At 41.6% G+C, this 13,510-nt stretch overlaps 1 protein-coding gene and 1 long non-coding RNA gene across 2 annotated transcripts; one reads left to right on the top strand and one right to left on the bottom strand.

Annotated features, from left to right (window-relative positions):
* Nucleotides 1-1,074: 1,074 nt before the first annotated feature.
* otx2b (orthodenticle homeobox 2b) lies at nucleotides 1,075-6,970 on the bottom strand. The gene is made up of 4 exons (XM_068338906.1): nucleotides 5,820-6,970; nucleotides 3,670-3,877; nucleotides 3,051-3,202; nucleotides 1,075-2,604 (listed from the first exon to the last, which is right to left on the bottom strand). The coding sequence occupies exons 2-4, from the start codon at nucleotides 3,764-3,766 to the stop codon at nucleotides 1,984-1,986; spliced, it is 870 nt and encodes a 289-aa protein (XP_068195007.1). The 5' UTR covers nucleotides 3,767-3,877; nucleotides 5,820-6,970; the 3' UTR covers nucleotides 1,075-1,983.
* A 21-nt stretch (nucleotides 6,971-6,991) lies between these two features.
* LOC137610975 (uncharacterized) lies at nucleotides 6,992-10,676 on the top strand. Its single transcript, XR_011038575.1, has 3 exons — nucleotides 6,992-7,166; nucleotides 7,712-7,847; nucleotides 10,214-10,676. It is a non-coding gene; the product is annotated as an uncharacterized lncRNA (long non-coding RNA).
* Nucleotides 10,677-13,510: the final 2,834 nt, after the last annotated feature.

Below are 13,510 nucleotides of genomic sequence, written 5' to 3'. Positions count from 1 at the left end.
AAATTACCACCTGCACCGGTTATCTTTCCTTTTTTTTTTTCTTGTTCTTCTTTTTTAAAGAATGATCCTAATTATTTTCAAATGCAGTGTTTCCCTTGCGATGCATAATAACCCAAACTAACAGCTGCAACTTCTTTATATATTAACCCCAGAGTTTTCATTGTTTCTCGTCAGATTAAATATTAGGTTTCATCTCAGAGCGCATGTTTGAGGATCAGGCGTGTAAAACCCACGCGGTGCGCTTTGAATGGCACCGCTCCGGCCCCCGGGCCTCAAAGAAACCCCCTCCGGGAAAATATTGGGATTATTATCTCTCGGCGGCCGGGATTGAACCCTGCTTTACTGAATTGAACCACCAGGAAACTAAAATCGTCCTCTGACACATATTCTTTTTTTTATCAATAAACTTTTAACAGATTTTTTATGCGACCGTTATTATTATTATTATTATTATTATTATTATTATTATTATTATTATTATTATTATTATTATTATTATTATTATTATTATTATTATTCAGCGCTAGAAACTATCTAACGTAACATTACTTTTTTAAATAAAAATATTACATAATACTGATTAACTAAGGATGCATGATCAAGGTGTTGGCATCCCCCTGAAAAGTGTGATACAGTACTCTTATAGCTGGTGTAATTATCACACTGCAAACATGAAATTCAGTCAGCTGAAAAATATTTTTTTAAAGGTATTTCTTGTTTAAATAATAATAAGACCCTTACTTCTAGGGTCCTGATTTGATCATTTCAGATAACAAAAGTTGAAATGTGACTTTTCTCTCATCAATTATTTTTAAGACCGTTTATGAATATCCCTGTGAGGAAAAACTCAACACTTCTCCAACTCTCTCTCTCTCTCTCTTACACACACACACACACACACACACACACACACACACACACACACACACACACACACACACACACACACACACACACACACACACACACACACACACACACACACACACACACACACACACACACACACACACACACACACACACACACACACACAGATCGTATCTTGATGAAAGAGTTTTAAGCTCACAGGACCTTTATTCATGTCTTTTCAGCGGTGAGGTCACACCATCTTTGGAGCCAGGAACGGATCCACAATCACCGCGTTCAGATCAATGCGGCAGCAAAGCGTGGCGCTCTCAGCAGCCGAGAGTCATTTCCAGTTGGGCTTACCCTTCATTATTATTACTACCATGTGCGTGGAAAGTCTCGTCTGCCTTAGCGGTGCCGGCAATTAAACCGTTCGCATTTTCCGTTGTCCCAAAAAAAAAAAGGAGATAGAAATCTATTAAAATCACAGCAGAGAGTCTGATGCGAGGGGGCTCACAAATTGCATACAATACGACAGATCACAGTTTCGAAGGCTAGCACAGATTAAAAAAAAAAAAAACCCCACATGTACCATTTATATAAGACACACACTGATTGTCTCTTAGAAACTACATATTGATTCCTTATAAACACTTTTTTCTTAAATAAAGTAGTGCATCCATGTCCACACCACCCTCGTCCTCTCTCTGCCAGCAGGTCAGCAGGTTGTAAGGAAGCCTGACGGAGGTCAGTCCATCCCGAGCAGTGAGCTGGAGTCCAGACAGACATTAGTTCCGTGGCTGAGGTGTTTGTTTCTTTCTGAGTCCGCGTCCTGTTTTCCTCCACAGGTGTTCTGACGCACCGGGGGCGCAGACCGACAGACATGGATGAGGGACTACAACTTGTAAATGAACTAAACAAAAAAAAAAATCTCTTTGACGGTGCTAAAATAAATTAAACCTTTCCTCTAGGAGGACCATAGAACATCATGCCAAAAGCCCGGGGCCCCTAGGGGCCCTGCCTCGCCGAGCCCGACTAACATTTTCAACCAGATGTGATTTATGGAGAGATGGCAGCGCCGTGTCTGATGTGATCGTCATTTGTTTGCGCACTTTTAACATCTGATTGCTCTGTTCACAGGACCTGGAATTTCCACGAGGAAGTTTGATCCTTATAATCCAAGCAGTCGGCATTGAAGTTCAGCTTCCACGAAGCGGCTTGGTCCTTATAATCCAAGCAGTCTGCTGTGGAATTGAAGCCCAGGCCGGACGTCCCGTAGCCCTGGGTGGGGAGGGACGCCGGGGACTGGTTCAGATGGCTTGTGACCGCGTTTGTGCTCATCGGACTTAGAGTTGAACCAGGCCCGGACAGCTGATGGTGCATGGGGGCGAGGTACGAGCCGCAGTCCATGCCGCTGAAGTAGGACGTCGATCCGGCGTAGCCTTGGCTGTAGCTGGAGGCCTGGGTGTAGGTCATGGGGTAGGACCTCTGCATGCAGGAGGAGGAGGTAGACTGGGGGTCTGACAGCGGAGAGATGGACGCAGGGCTCCAGATGGACACTGGCGCTGTGCTGGTCGGGATGGCGGGGACGGTGGTGGTGCTGGGGGGCGTGAACTGGCCGCTGGCTCCGCTCTCTGAACTCACTTCTCTGGTCGGGGAACTTTTCTTTTTGGCAGGACGGACCTTGTTCTGGCCCCCGTTCTGCTGCTGCTGCTGCTGCTGGCGACACTTTGCCCGTCGATTCTTAAACCAGACCTGGAGAAAAAAACAACACATTTTATTGAATGGATTATCACCAGTCTCTGTGGGGAGACAGGGTATATTTATTTCATTTGTTCCAGACGTATTGTGATTATTGTCATAGAGGGGTTGATCTGATTCTGATTCTTGGCCCAGGAATCTATCAATGAGACAAATCATCTGCCCCCAGTTACAAAAAGTTTCCACTATAGAATTCAAGCACACAGAACCCTAAACTTCAGATATCCAGACTGCCACGGGTTACTGTTAGTGTGGCTGCCAGTGTTGGTATAAATATATATATTTTTAATGAGCCTAATTCAATATTTTGTATTTATCATCAGGCGACATGAAGCTTCTTTTCTTACTCGGTCACTGATAAATTATTCCTGTGACGTAATGCGTCTATAATGTCTATAATTACCATAAATGACCACATTGATCAGGTTCCGCTGACCCACCTGAACCCTGGACTCCGGTAGATTGATTTTCAGCGCCACCTCTTCGCGCATGAATATGTCCGGGTACCGCGTTTTGGCGAACAACGCCTCCAAAACGTCGAGTTGTGCGCGTGTAAAAGTAGTCCTTTCTCGCCTCTGCTTCCGTGGCGTTGCTGTACAGAAAAATGAAATGTAGATCAGTTTCTTACTCCTTATGCATTTATTTGAAGAATATGGAAAAGGATAGCAAAAGAAAAGCGTGATTTAATTTTTTTTTTGCTTGCGTAATTACGCACCAGTCAGACTTCGATGCAAATTGTCTCTTATAACAAATAATGGAAAGATTTTGAGTAAATTAAAATGAATTCTCAAGGTAAAAAAGCGATTGACGAGAGACTTAAATTCATTTTGAAGTTGTTTAGTGCGTTTGAACGACACTTTTTTTAAAAATAGATCATGATCCAATCGATTTTTATACAGTTAGTGCACTGTATCGATAATTTGGAAGCAGCTTCACTTTTAAAATTTCGAATTTTGGAAGTAGGACTTAATTGCACACTGTCACACTTTCAGTTATTTAAATAGTGGTTTCACAAATAATTGTTCTTTCATCATGCCTTATAATGAACTTCACACCCACCTGGATAGCCCACCGATGGATGTAAAAGATCCATTCCAGACGTGGTTAAGCTGAGCCCATTCACTGTGTAAGGTGGTTGCTTTAGATACGACATCATGCTAATGTTTGTTTGAGGGCTGAAGTTGGAGAAAATTTTGAAAACTGATGGAGCTCCTGAGATGTACTTGGTGTCCTCCGCTCGCCGCACGGTCCGTGTTATTTCGGGCAGCTGTTCCAAAAACCAAAAAATTAAAACAGAATGAGACATTATGAAGAAACATTTTCTTAGCTCATTCAAGTAAAACTGTCGTGAAAAAAAATATTTGATAAATCAGCAAACAGCGCTCCTGAAGACGCATCTCTCAGCCTCATCTCTCACCAAACCCTCCACCCCAAAAGGAAAAAAATTTTTTTACCGACACAACAACTGCAACAAGTCAGTTTGAGGTTCCGATAAAAGCATTTGTTCTTATTTAAGAGTGTACTAAATGTGGAAATGGAAAGTTTGATTTTTTTTCTTTAATATTTGAAATATAAGAATTAAAAGTTGTACTCTCAAAGTGTTTGGTCTATTTTTTTTTGTTTACTTGTCACCTTCATTTTAATCTTTCACTCTATTTTATTCTCTTCATTTTGTGTTTGTGTATAAATCTAAAAATACTCTCTAATAGCTGAAGGACGGAAATTATTTTAATATAAACAAATAATTTAAAACACGTTGAGTCGACGTAAATATTTTCTTACACCTAATATCTCATTCATCATTCAAATATTTTCCAACTTTATTATTTAATATAAAAATTCCTCTGGCATTGACTGATTAATAAACATCTAAAATTCGATACTTTAGAAGACGGTGTGTATTTTTACTTGGGGCTAAAAAAACACTTTCCAATTTTGGGAACATGCAGCTCTGCTTCGATCGTTTTAAAATTCAGTATGAACACGGAGTTCTTCAAATAGAAATAAATGTGCTCTGGTGTTGATGGTTCATGTGTGATCGCGCTGACTTTAACTTCAATGACCCTCACCCGTCATCCCCACTGCGCGCCTTGATTAGTTGCATTTTTTCCCCCCCAATATCCAACGGTTTTAACCCTCATCCCAATCTGTCACCCTTAAAACAGGCCCGTCTGCAGTCACACACAACCCTCAGTAACAGTCACCGGCCGGCAAATTAATTATGATAAATGTTTTACTGCTGATGAATTAGTGACATAATCCAAGTGGCATCTCAGCGGAGCTGCAGTTTGGCTTCAACGCACTCAGGCTCAAAAAAAAAAAAAAAAAAAAAAGAAAAAGGCTGAACGACCACGGCGTCTCTAGAAATCATGTTTTTGGAGAACACGTTTAAAAAATATCTGCAGGGGTTATATTTAATTATTTTTTTCCCAAAAAAATAAATTCTCAACCCAGCTGTTTAGATGCAGGAATCAACGTGTCAGAAAACAGAAGTTAAAAAAGTCAAATAAATGTGACGTGATGACATTATTTCTCTTTGGATGAAGGAGGCAAAGCCCCCCCCCCCTCCAATTCTCTCCATCATATTCATAAATATTCTTTTCACTCTCAAATTTCCACAAGCACCCAGCTTTACAGAATTTTAGGCCGAGTATTCAAATGAAAAGGTGTTCGTTTGGAGGAGAAACTTCTCTCGGTTGTGGACTCAGTCCTCGGTATCGTTTCTGCTTCAATCAACGAGTGTGAAATTTGTAAAATATGACCTCCAGGAATCATAAAAGAATTATGATATCAGAAAGGCGTTAATTTACCATTGAATTTCTTTGTTTCAAATAGCAGAGGCTATCATCATTTGTGCCAATGAATTACAATTGACATCATTCAGGCCTACTTCATTAAGATTAATCTGGTGGCCAGGCGCACTCTTACTGTCTCCTCAGTTTGCTCAAATAAACAGCAGACTTTGAAGAGTCCAGCTCGATGCAATCGAACAGCCCAGAGCTTCTCTCATCGACTTTAGTTTCTTTTCTTTTTTTTTAAATCAGGGGTGTTTCTTCAGACTGCATCATTTTAAGATGTTTTTTTTCCCTGAATCCCTTTGTCATTTTTTTTTTCTGAAAAAGGGGCTTTTTTTCGTTTTGACTTGTTCATTCGATGCTTAATTTATCTTGACACTAATAACAGAAATTAGTAATAAAAGTTAAACTTACCGTGTTATCAAAGGTTGAAAAGTTCTTTGTCTGCGTGTTTTCCTCCAGGAGAAATAATAAAGCTCGGTACAGATTAAAGCCGTCCTGAAGCCAAACTAAACCCACCGGGAGCAGAAGCAGGAGCCGGAACTGCCGTCTTCAGTGCGCATTGAAGTTAAACGCTGAGCGCCTGCATCAGGGTCTGAAGCGGTGCGGAGTGATGGAGGAGCGTGTGCGCCTTTAGGATTTGTTGGTGTGTTGTGAGTGAAGTGGTTTGACTTGGATTTTGTACCAACTGCCAGCCAATGGGAGCCGCAGGACTGAGCTGAGGTCTGTCTCCGTCTCTCACTCCGGTGGGGAGGATGAGGTTTTTTTTGTTTTTTTTTTCTTTCTGGGAAACAAATGCACCCTGCTACTTTTTTGACGCACGCTCCTCAGCCAATGGCAGCGAGAGGGCGACCGACAACATCCCCATCCCACCGCGGAGAGGTGCATTGATAATAAATAAACGGTGTGCCTGTGGATGATGAGAAGTGGGGTTTAAGGGATGTTTAGTCACCGTTTTTATTATATTTATGAGTAGGAGAGCAGTAACACGAAGAACAGGGCTGAAATGGAAACTATTCTTTTTCGTAAAATTCAATAAACAATATCGAAAGTGTCATATTTTTATTTCTGGGGGACAATTATTCTTCGATTCTTAAAATCACAACTTTCGACAACATCTGTAGTTGCATATTAATCAACCGCCTCAAAAAAAAATATTCCAGGTGAGAAAATATACAATACAGTATTTATATGTGTCGTTATATTTTTTTAACAAGAGAATGAAACACTAAGAAGAAAAAATATGTGACAAAAGAAAAGAAAAAAAACCCTCCTGGTAGAAAGACGCAGCTCTCCCTGAGAACACTGCCCCGTCCTCTCACATTCCAGCGCGTCGCAAAAAAAAAAAAGAAAAAAAAAAGAGGATTTACAGGGACTTATTTTCTTAAAACTGTCCTCCCGTCCACACAAGCAGCCACTCTGCTCCCATCAGCCTCACACAGGCCCCGCACCGACAACACAAGACACACACACACACACACACACACACACACACACACACACACACACACACACACACACACACACACACACACACACACACACACACACACACACACACACACACACACACACACACACAGTTCCCACCGAGGCACCGAGCAGATGAAGACTTCCAGGCACCGGAGCTTCGGTGCGCATGGAGCCCGAGATGAAGAGAAGCGACTGGGGGGGAAAAGAATCCAGAGAGAGGCAGCTGGAGACGAATGATCCCACTCTGGAGAAGGAAGATGAGAACCAACATAAACCGTGATTATAGAGGTAGGCCTGATGTGTTTTAAATGTGGTTAACCACAAAGGTTAATTTGGAAGTTCTCTGTTGTAACATGTCCATAATAATTAATAATTATTAATAAACGATGGTATTTATTGGGTGTTATCAATAGGTTGCAACCGTCGTTCAGTTCAAGACCCAATCTCATTTCATATTTACTGAAGCAGCGACAAATAAGCCTCCTCTTGAATTTTGAACCTGCGAGCCCATCTCAAAATAATATGCCGAGGGTTTTTGTCACGGTTTGGTAAATGTATCATCTTAAGAGGCTTTGTGGAACACCTACACACACACTCACACACACTGCGCGCTTGCACGGACACACCCGCTCACTTCAAACAGATTTGAATATTGATTTAGATTTATAAACACAGGCAGACCGCGAATCCTCTCTCTGTGGTGGAAGGCCAGAGTCAAAGGTGCGGTGACAGCTGATGGGAGAACTGGTTTTCTCTCCGAGCTTCATCCTGCTGGGTGCAAAACTGCTCTACAGTGTCACCTTTATGCAAACTCAGAGACATCTCTTTGACAGATTTCGATCAGATGGAGGGTGATCGGATCATAACCCAGGATTTCTTTAACAATCCACCATGAGCTGTGATCCCGGTGAAGGGAAACTTCAGCTGTGGATCTGCCTGTTAGGAGGAGAGGAGTCGCATCACATTCAGGTACTCAGTTTATTTTTATTAAAGTGTTTTTATTTATGTTTGTTAATGTTTTCACTGCAGCTTAGTGACGTGTTTTGTAATTTAAAAAAAAGACAGAAAATGACGTAATTTCACCTATTTAAGATGACATTTTATTTGTCGGAAAAAACTAAATAATGTCTTGTAAAGACTAATTCTGATGTTTTCCTGATGTCCAGCTCTCAGGTCAGGTCAGCACTCTCACTTTTTTTTTTTTCTTTTACTGCAACATCCTCCACCACCCAAAAATAGTTCTGTTACGCGCAGGTAATAAAGTAAAAATATACAGTACTCTTATATTCTTTTACTTTCTCACCTTCTGGCCCATTACCTTTTATAGTTTTTATATGCAAAGTGAGAATGAGTAGCTTGAAGCTAGAAAAACGACGTATTCTTTAAAAGGATCTGATTTTTTAAATTCTTTTTTTATTTTATTTATTCATTTATTTATTTATTTATTTATTTATTTATTTATTTATTTATTTATTTATTTATTTATTTATTTATTTATTTATTTATTTATTTATTTATTTATTTATTTATTTTTTGCAGCTGCATGGATAAATGCGCCCTAACGCGTGGTTTTTCAAAGAGCTGCGTGGAAAATCGTGACGTGTGATGCCGTTATCTGCTGCATCTCACCGTTTAAATAGCTAAATAATTTATTAAAGTGTAAAGCCAGGCCCTCCGCGGGGACTTTGTATCTTAAAAGGACGTTTAAAGGGAGAAGGAGTTAAACGCCTCTGGCGAGCTGCGCTCCCACGGACTCCCGACTAATTGACGACGACGGCTTTTATCTCCGCCTCTGCTCCACTCAACCTGAGGGTGAGGATTTCACCAGGCCTGCTCCAACCTGTGATTTCTACCAGTTAATGTATCTCCAGTCACACATTGGACAAGACCTGGCTGTTTGACCCTTGTTTGATAGCTTTTAGAAGCGAAATCTTATTTCAAGATTGGATAATTATTCGGCAGCCCTCCACCCCCTCCATCCTCCCTTCTCCCACCGCTCTGCGCCTTATCCATGGATAACAACAAAACCCCACAAATTATAAATGGATAGATGTTCTTATAAAGAAAATGAACAGATAAAAACACAACACCACGAGAATTTAAACGTGTTTTTTTTTTAAACTAAACGTGTGACTTTGTTTGAATTTAAAGCTGCTTATTTAACACATTTACATCCATCTCCCATCCATCAGCTTTCCTCTCCTCTCTTTTGCCTCTTTCCCTCGTCGTTTGATATTCGCATGGCTGAAGATGTGGAATGTGTTGTTGGAATTCATTCTGAGCTGAAGAAAGAGACAGAAAAGGGGAATTAAATCCATTGCAGCCAATTCATATAGTGAAGCTGATAACCTGTGATGTCAAGAAAAGCCTTTTCCTTCTGCATTTACGATTCAAACTGACCTCAGTCAAAACGTCCTTTCTTTTCTTTTAAAAATAAAATACATACTTCACAGTTATGCTAAATGAAATTCTTTTTTTTTCTCCATTTTATTTTTAAAAAAACATATGTGGAAATAGCACCAAACGACAACATTTAAATTAATATCACTAAAAAAAAAAAAAAAAAAAAAATCACTTTTGATATTTTGTCCTTATACAAACAGAGCAATAATGAATTTTTATGTGATTAATTATTTAATTTAGTGTCTTGTTTTTGTACAGCACTAATCAAAATGGTTCAGATCTTCTTGGTCTGGATATATTTAAATCATTAAACATGTTTGCTCTGAGACAGAAAGCCAGAAAGAGGTGAGCTGAAGTCAGAGAATCTCAGGCTGTATTTTAATTAGCCCGGCAGGTTTGATGGATATGTTGCTGCTGCTCTGAAAAAAAGGGAAAGAAAGAAGTGAAGAGAGAGCAAGGTGTCTAAAGCAAGGGATTCCCCTTGTGTTTCCTTATCACAGGAGCTAAACCTTTGTGTAATATAACATGTTACTGACCCCAGAGGTCATCAAAACACATTCAGCCCCCCCCCCCCCCCCTTTCGGGGATTAAACCCCATTCTGTGTCAGTTTGGGAAGAGTTTTCTGCCCCAGAATCTCCCAGACAGGCAGGGATATTATCTCTACAGTATTAAAATATGATTTCTGTTTAGTTACATTTAAAATTATAGCTTGTTTAAGATAAAGTGAATAAAAATAAAAGTGAGCTGATCATGAAATCATGGACTTACTCTTCCAAACATATTTCCTACCGATGATGTGTGTGTGTGTGTGTGTGTGTGTGTGCGCGTGCGCGCGCGTGTATGTGTGTGCGCATTGGCCAAGTTTGCCTTGTGCGTTACTATGGCATGCCTTTTAATTAGTGTCATAATTGTTTGTATTATGTTTGTGCAGGAGTTCAGCAACAAACAAATGGATGCAATTAAACACACTCGCCTTCAGATCTTCAATGAGGAGCCAAAGTCAGAGACTGGTGGAGAAATCGACAAGGACAAACATGAGATGGGAGGAGAGTGTGCCTCTTCAAGGTTAAACAGAAGTTGTGTAAAGAGCTCATCTTCACACAATCTGGATGCTCTGAATATCACTGGCTGCTTTTTGCATCACATGTCCTCACTTTACGGATTGGATGTTGAGTTTTTGGTATGAAGAAATTTAAAAAGTATTTTATTGTAATTCTATTTCTTCTCTACCTCCAAACTGTTTTGGAAGTCTCTAAAAATAATTAAGAAATAAAGCACATGACTGTCACACCACCAGCCGACTCTCTGACTCCCTTCCTCCGCCTCAGCCGTCAGGAACCTTCTCCTCTGTGAGCTGAGGTGTGTAAGGCGTGGTAAAAGCTGCCCTGCAGACCGGACCTCTCAAGTCTTCAAAGGAGGAAGAACTCACTGTGGGGGGATTTGTTCAGGCTTATTTGGTAACCTAGGATTTGAATTGAATTCTGGGAGGCATTCATAACACATTTGAAAAAGTTACATTGTGAGATTTTGTGTGTAATCCCCATAATAAATTTTAGAAATCGTCACAGCACTCGCATAACTGTGACTATTCATGATTTATCAAATGGTTTTCTTGTCTTGCCTCTCGGGGCTGAGGTGTGTGTTGAGTTCTCACCGCTGGTTTGGAGAGCAGCTGAGGAGACGGTTCTTCAGTTTGAACCTTTAATATTCTTTTATTTATTTGACCAGAATACGTGATCAGGTCTGAGGGTCGTCCACCATAAGGGAGTCTACAGGACCCCCCCTACAGCACTTGGAGAACTACAGTCTCGAGTGGATCACACACACACACACACACACACACACACACACACACACACACACACACACACACACACACACACACACACACACACACACACACACACACACACACACACACACACACACACACACACACACACACACACTGCAGGTTTGTAATTTTTCAAACAGTGAAAATTATAATTTTATCAAAATATTTATAATTTTAAAAAAATTCTTGCAATAATCAGTCAGCTTCAAAGGGACCCTCCAGCCATGTTAAGTGTTATGTTAGATAAGTTTTGTCTGATATGGCTTTTCCCACAAAAGAATGATTCAATTAAGTCATGAAACACTTTTAAAATGTAATTTATCCTTTGTCCATCACTGAAAAATCCAGAATGTAATTGTTCCTTCCAAAACTTTCCTCACACTGCAGGGACCACGACTGACTTCCAGTCTTATTGTGAGCTCTCCTCAGGTGAGCTCTCCCCCCCAAAAATAAACTAAGAATAAACTAAGCACTTTCAAAGTACAAATTCTGGAAACAATGATGTAAAAGTATGTTTTTCAGTGGAGGGCAAAAATATCAGGCAATCAAAGTGATGCCTGAGAACCAGGTGCTTTTCTGACACAGTATTCTATATTCCAGAAGGAGTGTTATTCGGTTGATTAACTTCCTCTGTGAATGCGGCCCATCACATGGTTTGGTGCCTCCACTGCCGCTACAAGAAACTCTCCTGCCTTAGTTTGATAAAAGGTAGAGCCATGTCGGGTCTATATGAACAAATCAGTGTTTGTGCCCTGTCCAAAACCCACTTTGTGTTGAATGACACTTTGGCGGTGCCCCCAGTGCCCAACTTCTCAAGCATACCCTGTGTTGGTGCCAATTCCTCTCATGTCTTTAATATCTCTCTTTGCGTGCTTTGGTTTGGCCGGTGAATGCTCCCCCCTGACAGTTGGACACCGCCATCACATTTGGGAGACAACGATGCGACATTCCCAGTCCTGTGGGGATGCTGTGATGGCTCGCTGTCAGTCGGCTCCTCCCCTGTAATTAGGAGAATAAACACAGTGCCTGGCTCAACGTGGGGGGGGGGGGGGGGGGGGAGTAGGAGGGAGCAGAGGAGGGAACCGTCCGGCTCCTGTCCTGCTGCTACTTGATCTAATAAGGAACAAACTGTGGACTGACTGACAGCGATATGGACCCCATCACATCTCTGTGGAGGAGAGTGGAGTCAGCCAAACTGAGAAACATCAGCTTTAAATCAAAGGAATCAATCCATCAAGGTGATCTGAGAGGTTTTTACAAAAAGGATCAACATGAATTTAATGAAAAGAAATAACAGAAAAGTTGTAAAGTATTTAAAGTGTATTCAATACCAATATTAAAAGAACGTTAAAGCTGAAGCTGAGCAAATGATACGACACAAAACACTGCTAAGCTTGCAGCTGCCTCTCTTCACCTCTCTCCTGGTTGCTGGGGGGACTGGTCAGCAGTTGGAGGAATGTGTTTTCGGCTGGAATCGTAGCCGTAGCTTGGGCCCAGCTTGGGGGGGAGCGCCATCCCACCCAGCCCCGGACACTCTGCTCCGCTGAGGCAGGGAGCCTGACTGTGGGAATGCTGAGAACAGGATGGGGAGGAATTCTTCACTGGAAGACCTGCCAGAGAAAAGCCATGTGGGAAGCAATGAAGACAGACACCTAGATAGATGGATAGATACAGAGAGAGAGAGAGAGAGAGAGAGAGAGAGAGAGAGAGAGAGAGAGAGAGAGAGAGAGAGAGAGAGAGAGAGAGGCTGATATCAGCCAATTGAATGGCAGCCTGTCGGTGTCATGTTGGTTTGGTGGGATGCTTACTGATGATGGGCCATTGCTGAAGGAGCTGCTGCCATGCAGACACTGTGGCACCACATCTGACTCACGTCTTCCTCAGATGTCTTGGCATCCGATGGTCGTCACTGAGGTAGCGTTTGCATCTCAGACATAATGTCATCTTCTAGTTTCATAATAATCCCCCTGTATTAAACCTCCATCTGTTCCTATAATACACAAGGATGATCATGTGTGCTGTTTTTTTTTGTGTTATTACATTTTAAATCAGATGGTGTGCATCAGTGTGTGCATGTGGTGGACAGGGAGAGTGCAAAGGGAAAGGGTTGGGTTGGGGGGCTTGAAGGCCCAATGTACTTGCCAAAGTCTTTACGGCGCCCAGAGAGCCATGCTGCAGCATCATGGTCCACAGCATGGAAAGACATGGGGCAGATGGGTGCAGTGTAGCAGCACAATCTCCCTCCTTCTCCTCTCGAATGCGAGACAGCAGTGGTGGGAATGGCACAGTGTGAGAGGGAGCCTGGGTCCATGGCTGAAACAGAAAAGCTGTCGGAGGGGTATTTGGGGGGCTAGGAGAGAGTGGGTACTGAAAGCTGTTTGAGAAAGGTGGGGG

The sequence above is a fragment of the Antennarius striatus genome, chromosome 17 (assembly GCF_040054535.1).
Source record: "Antennarius striatus isolate MH-2024 chromosome 17, ASM4005453v1, whole genome shotgun sequence".
Taxonomy (NCBI): domain Eukaryota; kingdom Metazoa; phylum Chordata; class Actinopteri; order Lophiiformes; family Antennariidae; genus Antennarius; species Antennarius striatus.
This window is presented reverse-complemented; position numbering and strand designations above follow the sequence as displayed.

What these genes read in the sequence shown, in the direction of transcription:
- otx2b (XM_068338906.1), bottom strand. Translation starts at nt 3,766, where the DNA reads ATGATGTCGTATCTAAAGCAACCACCTTACACAGTGAATGGGCTCAGC. An exon ending in TCCATCGGTGGGCTATCCAG is followed by an intron (nt 3,203 to 3,669) that starts GTGGGTGTGAAG and finishes TTTTCTGTACAG; the next exon opens with CAACGCCACGGAAGCAGAGG. An exon ending in TACCGGAGTCCAGGGTTCAG is followed by an intron (nt 2,605 to 3,050) that starts GTGGGTCAGCGG and finishes TTTTTTCTCCAG; the next exon opens with GTCTGGTTTAAGAATCGACG.